This window comes from Coffea arabica, chromosome 11c (assembly GCF_036785885.1).
Source record: "Coffea arabica cultivar ET-39 chromosome 11c, Coffea Arabica ET-39 HiFi, whole genome shotgun sequence".
In the NCBI taxonomy this organism is placed as follows: Eukaryota; Viridiplantae; Streptophyta; class Magnoliopsida; order Gentianales; family Rubiaceae; genus Coffea; species Coffea arabica.
In genome coordinates this window covers 40,015,399-40,025,303 of record NC_092330.1, presented here as the reverse complement: position 1 = coordinate 40,025,303, position 9,905 = coordinate 40,015,399, and the positions used below count along the sequence as shown (strand labels likewise).

The 9,905-nt window shown below is 35.6% G+C and overlaps 1 protein-coding gene and 1 long non-coding RNA gene across 3 annotated transcripts; one reads left to right on the top strand and one right to left on the bottom strand.

Moving 5' to 3' along the window:
- Nucleotides 1-2,942: 2,942 nt before the first annotated feature.
- Nucleotides 2,943-7,924, top strand: LOC113716573 (transcription factor HBP-1b(c38)-like). Of its 2 annotated transcripts, XM_027240962.2 has the most exons (11): nucleotides 2,944-3,314; nucleotides 3,475-3,578; nucleotides 3,728-3,807; nucleotides 3,965-4,168; nucleotides 4,538-4,615; nucleotides 4,703-4,762; nucleotides 5,009-5,086; nucleotides 5,538-5,583; nucleotides 6,837-7,108; nucleotides 7,200-7,445; nucleotides 7,560-7,924. In XM_027240962.2, exons 1-11 carry the CDS (start codon nucleotides 3,223-3,225, stop codon nucleotides 7,704-7,706), a joined length of 1,407 nt encoding a protein of 468 aa, XP_027096763.2. In that variant the 5' UTR covers nucleotides 2,944-3,222; the 3' UTR covers nucleotides 7,707-7,924. The 2 variants fall into 2 exon arrangements, with proteins under 2 accessions (XP_071926003.1, XP_027096763.2); XM_072069902.1 differs by lacking the exon at nucleotides 4,703-4,762 and having other exon boundaries at nucleotides 2,943-3,314.
- Nucleotides 7,925-8,225: 301 nt separating this feature from the next.
- Nucleotides 8,226-8,976, bottom strand: LOC113716628 (uncharacterized). The gene is made up of 2 exons (XR_011822791.1): nucleotides 8,511-8,976; nucleotides 8,226-8,382 (listed from the first exon to the last, which is right to left on the bottom strand). It is a non-coding gene; the product is annotated as an uncharacterized lncRNA (long non-coding RNA).
- Nucleotides 8,977-9,905: the final 929 nt, after the last annotated feature.

Below are 9,905 nucleotides of genomic sequence, written 5' to 3'. Positions count from 1 at the left end.
GCTGCTTTGCCTTTTGGTCACGAGGGGTCATATCACCGTATCTTAATAATGCGATCTCCAGTCCAACGTTCTAGCAGCGTTGCACAAAATCCAAAACCAGTGGATCAGAGCCGAAGAATCACAAAAACTCACCAGGGCCAAGAAATGGACACGTGAGCAAATGTACTGAAGCCGTATCAAATGCGTCACGTATGGGCCATACTCGCTGGGCTGCTGCGGCCCGTACAAATTTCTTTCAAGTCCCCACCTTCAATACACTGTCCATCACTGACTCACATCAGCATTTCCAGCGGCAGCAGCAGCAGCAGGAGAGCAGGCGGTTCCTTTGAAGCAAAAGCCTATTTATTATTACTGTGATTATTAAAAGCCCATGCCAATTTGATTTCCAAGTTTCCAGTCTACTACAGTAGTATTCCTCGCATTTTATTTTTACTGTCACGTTTTCAATTTATTAATATTTTAAAATAAGAGCTATAATTTTAAATTTAACACGTACTATTAAATCTTGTTATTTGAAAAGTAATATTTTAAAATTTCAATATACATCTATCAAGAAAATATTTTGAATTTAAATGATATATATATAACTTTATTAATATCATATTATTTAAACATAATATTTACCACGTCTTCATTAAAAATTAAATTTTCAAAAAATAACTCTAATAGTGGAAAGTAGCAGTGTGGTAATCCCATTTTGGGAATTTAGTCTTCCATTTTCCCAAAAAAAGCACCTAAGACAATTTAATATTCTCCTACTTTTTCACCCCATCTCGTCACTATCCCATCATCTTTCGAGCCCTTTACACCTTCACTCTTTCCGATGGAACCTATTTATTCTCGCAGAAATGTACACTCATTTCTAGGCTAAGTTAATGTAAAACGCAGCAAATTTGAAGAACTTACCACTAGAATATAGGCGCTGTCTGACACTTGAATTTTTTACCAAGTTTGTTTGCTGCTCCTCTGTTTTTTTTCATCCGTCCCAAATTATAATTTACTTTTTAATTAAAAAATATAATTATATTTTAATTTTTCTAAAATATCCTTATTCAATATAAGTAATTATTATTATAAACCTACCCCATTTAATAAGAGTTGATTCTTTTTTTACCATCAATTCAAGTTCTCATAAAATTATACCATATTTAATGTGAGAATATTTTAAAAAAATAGCAATCTAAATTTATTTTTCCAACAAAATTAACTACTTTTTCTTAAATTGTGTAAAAAAAGAAACAGGACTATCAAAGTGAGACGGAGGGAGTTAAAATTTTAACTATAGTAATCTTAAAATTTTTTTTAAAGTTTTTAAATTATATAATTTAAAAAATTTAAAAATTTACACACTTCAAAATTTTTTTAAAAAATTTCGACAGTAAATTAGAGTAAAATTTTATACGAACACAAAAAAAAACTCACTTGCCAAACGGAATAATATTTGCAAGTAACGACTATCCAAATAGGCCCTTACTTTCTTAATTCAATTTTTGCTTAGGGAATCTATGGTGAAGAAATTAATTCATCCTTTTTCTTGCCGTGATTAATTTTTTGTTCTTTTAATATTGCAAGATATATAATTTTCAGAATCAAAGGACTTTATAATTATCAGTACCAATTGTATTATACAATATAGCTGCTATCACGACAAATATAGGTACTAAAACACATACATAAATATTAACACAACGGCATGTAAAATTATAATACTTTTTTTTTTGTTAAAATTTGTGTTGGAAGCTCAATCCCAACCATTAAACTTCAAATTTATTATCTCTTATCGTTAACTAGTTTGTGTAGTCGTAACGTTAATTTTAGAGAAATAAAATCCTACTAGTTTCCATTAACTAGAAAAAGAAAGTAAAAAAAAGATATGTGTATATAAGTAGATAGTAGACGGAGATTTAGGCCCTTTGCCTCACATGCTAGTCAAACAAATTAATCTAGCAATGTAATATCAAGAATAGAAGAACTTACTGTATGTAATTTTCTAAATTACAAGATGCAATGACCTCACCGAATTTATCATTATACCATAGATCTTTCCTCGAATCCTTTAATTATGGGAGCCAACTCGTGGCGTCGCATGTCATGTCGTTTTACACGCTGCTAATTTTTTTAAATAAAGATGTTAGGATAAAGCACACTTGAAATTGCAAAATTATACTTGTTGAAGGTGATATACTAAAAATTGATACAAAACTTTAATTCCAAAATTGCACGAGAACTCCTCGTAGTTATACTTAAAATTAACCGAGTAAATCTTATCTATATTGATAGTGTATGCACTGACACATTGTTGAATTTATGAAACATTCAAAATCTGAATTTCAAATTCAAATTTATATTAGTTATCATTCATTCAATACTGATATTGATAATGAATGTTTTTGAATAGTAGATTATCTAGGATAATTTTTTTAAAAAAGAATACTCTAATATTTTTTTGATTTGATATATGTAATATAAAAAAATAATTAAAAAAATATGTTGATTATGTAAGCAAATAATCATTATTCAAACAAATTCAGTGTATATTTCGTCAATGCATAAAACATTTATTCAAATTAATTATGTAATATATTTGGTCTCTTTTTAAAGCCGGGGAAGAGAATAAATACTCTTGGGTGGCGTTAATGTCATCTCGAGAAGGGAACCATTTTCATACTACAAAAAGATGGTATCTATTACAGTAGCAAAAGACAATTCATTGGGTGGCGCATCGTGCATGGCATGGTAGATTCTTTGGGCATTAGTTCCACACGTGATTTGCACTCTTATATTCGATGGAAATATATATTGGGATTCCAAATCTAAAACCAAAATGCACGAAGAGAAGAGGGGTCAGAAAGCAATAATGAGAAAGTTGAGTACTTTTTTCAAGTAAAATTATTACGATTCTCCTACTTAATAATAATAACTAGTAACTAGTAACTAGTACTACTACTGGCGAAAGAAACAAACTGTATCCTGGTACGCTATCGATCTTCTGTTAAAGAAAGACAGCTTCAGGATTTCCTTCTTTTTTAGCCTTTTCCTTCGTCTCTTTCGCCTGGCTTCGGCTTCAGCTTCTACTTCTTCTACTTTCTCACCACCTTTTTCTGAGCATAATGACTTCTACTAGTACTAAAAGGATCACATAGCATCTTTAGTTACATTTGTTCTACTACCGTATCATGTCCAAATTTATACCATAAGAGACTAAAAAATTACAAAGAAAACATGCAAAGCTTCAAATCAGCCACAGCAGCAGCTCCAGCGGTAGTTACTCTTACCAACTCTGATATGTATTGCCGTTCGTCCATTTATCTGAGGTCCTCCCTTCTTTTCTACCCTTTTCTTTTTGACTTTCTTTTTCTATGTTGTCAGATATTTACGCATGATTTATGATGGGATGATATATCAAGTATTTTAAGCTTTAATCAAGCTGTGGGGTTTTTTTTTTGTTTCCACTTTCTCTTTGATACGGTATAGGGGTCATGAAGGTGGTGGTGGTAGAAATTGGACAAGCTATGTGGATCTTGGGGAGCTTGAGCAGTCATCATTTCACCAGGAGCATGCTGTTGATTTAAGCACAAGTATCCTCTGTCTCTCTCCGTGCTCTATGTTTTCTCTGTTTTTCTCAGTATATATATAAATATTAATGTGTAATAGTACTTCTTATCTAACCACTTGTGGTCAGTGGTGAAGTGGGATTTTGGAGACTAAATTATAATATATATTGTAGGTTCGATATACAGCGACATGAAGCCAAGCAATGTTGTTGCTGTTAGTAATTCTAGCTTACAGTTTGGTGGGCTTAACACGGTTTGTGGATTTAATTGTTTCCTCTCACCAACCTTTTAATAGCACGTTTTAGGGAATACAAGTAGGTAATGCATATTTGTTAAAAGACTCTGTAATTTGGTGTGCGAATCTTTTTTATTTAATTTTTTTTTTTGAATTTTTTGGGTGGTGAATGTAGAATATGGGTTCTGGAGCGATGGGATCATCAGGAGCTGTAGCGGATACGGGGCAGTTCTTGATGCAGAAGGGGACAATGCTGAGTGTTGGAGCTGGTGGGACTTTGGGAAGTGGGAATTTTGAGAACTGGGGAGAGTCTGGGATGGCAGATCACAGCCAACAGACTGATACTTCTACAGATGTTGACACTGATGAGAAAAGCCAGGTCTTTCTCTTATGCGTGTATCTGTAATTGGTGTCTCATTATAAGAAAAAGTATAATTCTTTGTTGGTCATTTCATTTTCATAGCTAATAGCTTATTTGACCCTAAGGTGTAAAGAAAAGGTCAAGACTAGCATAATGTAAAGGGCGATTGGGAGTTTTTTTTTTTTTTTGCGTACTTCTAATTACGAAAGTTACAAATGTTACTAGCAGGTAAATTGAACCTTGAACACATAACATCTCATGGTTCGGAATGACTTTCTGTTTTTAGTTACTCCATTTTGTATCACATTCATTGACTTTATTTTCCTACTTACGACCAAGTCCAACAGGCTAAGTGTCTTTACCATGATTATCTGATCATTTTTGCAGTTTCATGGTGTTCGCCGTGGAACACTAGTAGGCATGGATTCAATGGAACGGTCAGGAGAGAGAAATGGAGACCAGAAGGTTTGTCCTGTACTTTGGTTTGGCTGGTTATAATCTGGTTTATCGTTCATTTCAGTACCCATACGTGGTTTATAAATTATTGTGTAGACACTGCGAAGGCTGGCTCAAAACCGAGAAGCTGCTCGAAAGAGTCGATTGAGAAAGAAAGTAATATTGCCTATCTTGAAACTTGAGCTTAGATTTTGTAGAAAAATTGATGCTATTTTGAGAAGGCGTTTATTTTAATTGCCGCCCTTTTTTCCTTTTTTTCTTTTTTTTTTTTAAATGAACTTAAAAGTTGATTAATCAAATCCCATATATTAAGATTAACTAATAAAACTACCAATATTTTACTGATTTCAATTAAAAGTCTCAATGTAAAGTGAAATAACCCTCTAATTCCTTGATGGACAGGCATATGTTCAACAGCTGGAAAATAGTAGGCTTAGACTTACACAACTGGAGCAGGAGCTCAAACAAGCACGGCAGCAGGTACTTTAACTCAGTTGCAGCTTCCACAGAGGAAAAGAACCTACAATGCTCTTTGTATTCATGTTAAAACGGCTTTAACACTAAGCAAATATACACGTACCTTGGATGAAACTCGGATGTGTTTCCCGACTCTCTTGCACTAACAACATGCCTTGTCAGGTTAAATCTCGGATCCTAACTGAGGAAGAAACGTAGCTGTTTGGACAACAAATTTATAGGATTATAGTTATCTATTAGAGAGGAAGTATAAATTCGTTAACTGCCCTAATGCATCAAAGCAGTTCGCATAGGAAATTTGTTGAAGTGGTTTCATTAAAGACTGTACTATAGCATGTAAATGATGCCCAATGACAGCAATAGATTTAGTTTGCTGTAAAATACTTTGTGTTTGAGTTTACTTTTTAGTACTTAATACTACATGAATTAATTTTGCATCACTTTTTGGATGCAGGGTGTACTCAAGGCTAGTGGATACACAGGAGATCAGTCTATGAGTGGTAATGTTCTGTAAGTTTAACAATTTTCTAACATCATGCATAAACATCTCAAAGAGCTTAAAAAGCTGGTAATTCAGTATGGATAAATGGGCAAAGCGTATGTCTTCCACTCTTTCTGCAACAATCATGGTGCTCCTATTAGTTGTTTTACAAGATAATATGATCAGCTTGTGCTAGCACTTGTAAGGTGTTCAAGAGTAAAAACTAGTGGGTTCATAAATCTCTCAAATGAAGGGCAGTTAAATACAACTTCTTAAAGTGCCTACATGGTTTGTATACATACAGAGTAAAATTCTTGAATTTAGTGTGACATACTAAATGCTTCTCTTCTAGAAGTATTTGGTGTTGCATTCTTATGTGTAAGGAAGTCGGAAGACTTCTTGTCCTTTTGGATGCATTGGGTTTTGGGTGTGATAGAACTATTGTGATAAATTCTCTTGATTGTTTGAACTTGATAGGTTATGTATGCCAGTGATTCCAGTTATACATGTTGCTTTGATCGAATTTTACATAGTGCTAGTTGACTTGTTTAGTTAAAGACATTATAGCTGCCTCTATCCTGAATTTATGCTAGACGACGATGGATATATTGCACAACAAGATGACAAGTGTGTCTAAGACGGTAATGGTGGTAAGAGAGTTGGGCGAGGTTAAAGAAATGTGGGAAACTGAAACTGTAATGTAGGGACAGAATGAAGAGAAAGAGGCGAGGCAGACAGAGAGCAAAAAGGCTGAACATGGAAAAAGTTGACGGCTGAATACCATTCAGATCCCTGAATTTGCTCAATGTTTCAGATCTGTACGATTAGGCTTCTTTTTCTGATCCATCTATGTCGATCCCAAGATAAGAATTCTAATCCCTGAGATAATCGAGTCAATTGAAGAACCTCTAATAAAATTAGGAGCCTATGATTCCTCTCCACTCAAAGTCGATAATGGTTGCTTTTCTCGTCATTTCTGAAAGTACTGTAATTTTAAGAGAATTAGAGTGTTGTTCATACTTCGTGTAATGAAGTGGTGCAGTATCTTATCCTTGAATTACACGATGCGGCGCACTAAAGACCGACAGCCAAAATATCGTGAAAAAGTCTACTAAGCATGACAACGCATTCAATATTCAGGCTCCTAAGCATGGCGGGGGCCAAAAAAAACCTCCGCTTAATGCTGGAATCCACATTATCAGCTAATTGATATCTATTACTTATATTATTACTGCTGAATGATAGAATTTCACTAGATAAATGTTGATACAGGGGCGTTGGCATTTGACATGGACTATGCCCGCTGGCTTGATGAACATCAAAGGATGATTAATGATCTCAGAACTGCTGTCAGTTCTCAGCTGGGAGATAATGAACTGAGGCTACTTGTTGACGGAGTAATGTCACACTATGACGAAATATTCAGGCTAAAAGATATAGGCACTAAGTCAGATGTATTTCACATGCTCTCTGGCATGTGGAAGACTCCAGCAGAAAGGTGTTTCATGTGGTTGGGCGGATTTCGTTCATCTGAGATTCTCAAGGTCGCGTATAATTTTCTGCCTTTGGCTTCTCACATTCATATTTTGTTTTACAACTAGAACCATAATCATATATATATTTTTTGAATATCAGATACTTGGAGACCATCTTGAACCTCTGACAGATCAACAGTTGATAGGCATCTGCAATCTGCAGCAGTCCTCCCAGCAGGCTGAGGATGCCTTGTCTCAAGGAATGGAAGCTTTGCAGCAATCGCTTGTTGAGACACTTTCATCTAATTCCCTTGGTCCAAGTGGTTCTAGTAATGTGGCTGATTACATGGGACAGATGGCAACTGCGATGGGTAAGCTTGCCATGCTGGAGAACTTCCTTCGTCAGGTATTGATCCAAATCTTCATTCAGCTCCTAGCACTTCCTAACTGATCAAGTTTCAATCTGAAGTGGATGCAATGATGAGGATGTATAACCATATCCTAACTCTTTTTCTTTTAGGCCGACCTCCTGAGGCAGCAAACTTTGCAGCAAATGCATAGGATACTGACCACTCGTCAAGCTGCTCGTGCCCTCCTTGTCATTAATGAATACATGTCGAGGCTTCGGGCGCTTAGTTCTTTGTGGTTAGCACGCCCTAAGGATTGATTAGATGCCGTTATCCTAGCTGTTATTTTACATATTGCTAATACTAGTGGTCCTGAAAATATGCAATATTCTCAGAATGTTATCCATATTCCCTGGTGATGTAGAAAATTGTAATTCCCCACGGTTATTTTCTGGCTTAGTGAAATTTTAGAGGGATGCCATGGTTCTGAAAAACGTTTAGAAGTGCACTGATGATTAAAAAGCGTACATTATTGATATCTCATGGAGTCAAAATCTGGCTAACTTGTGTCAAAGGCATGAAATACATGAAGATAGAGGCAATTGAAATCAAAATCAGGGTATTATGTTGCGGATAGTTGCATAATGATCTAATCCAAACAAAAACCTTTCTCCTTTAGCCTGTCATGTTTTACCGAAATCCCTAAATTGGTACTGGGTAGTAATTGTCTAATCCTTTTTTCTTCGTGTGTGCAAGCATTTGGTTTCTGGTGGATTTCGTCCTAATTAATCTGCGTAAAGACAATGATATCGTCTTGCATAACATTGTCTCGAGCCCAGTTAGATGGATAATCAATCCCTGTATTGGCAAAGTTATATTTACATTGGAGAGCATGGGGTACACTTTTCATATATACCTATCAAAGAAAACAGGTACACAATCATTGCACATTGGCAACCGGCTTGTACTTTCTTCCTCTTTCGTTATTCTTCTTTCCTGCGACACAGTAAATCAGCAAATAAGTTAATCAAGCTCTGTAAAAGATAGAAAACTAGTAGCAGGACCGTCTAAAAAACAATCATGAATCATCTCTAAGAAAGGTTAATCACAGCAGCAGAACCTACTTGGCCTATATCTTCTTCTGGACTTGATAATCTGTGGAATGAAAACTCCAGTCCCATTCCCAGGCTTCCACAAGTTGAAGAGCCATGTCGGTGCTGATTCTGTTTCATCATTGCCTAACCAGTTGTAATAGCATCCTGGCTGCAGCTTTGAAACATGGCTGAAGTTTAAATTTTGGTGCGAAAGTTTTCCAGTGTTGGGATGTCTGTTTTCTTGACAATCTTCATCATCTTCTGCTGTCAGTACCAAGACCTGCCTTCTGAGTTCAGCATAGAAAAGATCATCTTCATCACACTCCCATATGTCTCTCTGATTCATATTTTCTTGCATTTGTGAATGAAGACTGAAGCAAACTTCCATGTGGGATGCTTGATTGGAACTCCTGATTCTTCCCTATGGTATATATAAGTCAGGCGATTGCTGGCTTAATGATTAAGGTACTTAGATTGTAGTCAATATTCAAGGTCAATGGAAATTGGTCTTATGACAGTTACACGAGAAGCCTCCAAATGGATCCAAATCCACGGAATATCTCTAATCTTGTAGTTTATTTTGGTCATTAATGTTGGACTAAACAAATGCTCATGTCCTTATCACTCTACAAAGTCTGAAATTTAAGCTTCTTTGTTTGCACTTTTGTCATTTTAGGAGGTCAAAAAGGATAAACAGAAAACTTCTAATGCATGGAAATCAAAGAACTTCCCTCCTCACTAAGTATCTAATTATTCATTAGGCCGTCGCAATTAGGAACATTGTGAACCTATTAATAATACGGCATTTGGAGGGTAAGGGAGAGGTGTGGCACTATCTCTTGACTAGTACCTTGAACTTGACTTGATTTTGCCCCCTATACTAGCTGGTTCTTTTGCATTTTTCATTTGAAAACCTTGGCCATAATCATCTTTTGTCTTTATGGAATCATACAGACCTCCACCCGGTCAAACTTTTTGTAGGTTAATTTAATCTTTCACCTTTAGCTGTTCTGAATTGATTCTTCTGCCGATTTACATATTTTGTTGTTTGCATTTCTGAGGCAGAAGGTGCTTTTGTTCATGTTGTTTCTAGTGAACTCATCACGCTCCAGGCAAGTCAACAGACATTATAATTAATACTAGAATTCGAGATAAGCATCAATTAATTTTCTAAATACCATTACAAAAATTGGATGCAAATCAGAGGAAAACCCAAATTCTGTACGTTGCTTTCTTGCTGATGAGAGGGCTGCAGGCCATGAGCCCACCATCATGGCATTGTGGAGAAAAGGTTGAGAAATGACGTCGTATATACAATTATATTTACCCTCCTTCTCTCTCTGCACCAGAATTTTGTTAATACCAAGACTAATTTTTTCGTGGACGACAACATTATTCATGTCTGCTCTATGTCTCACTTCGTCT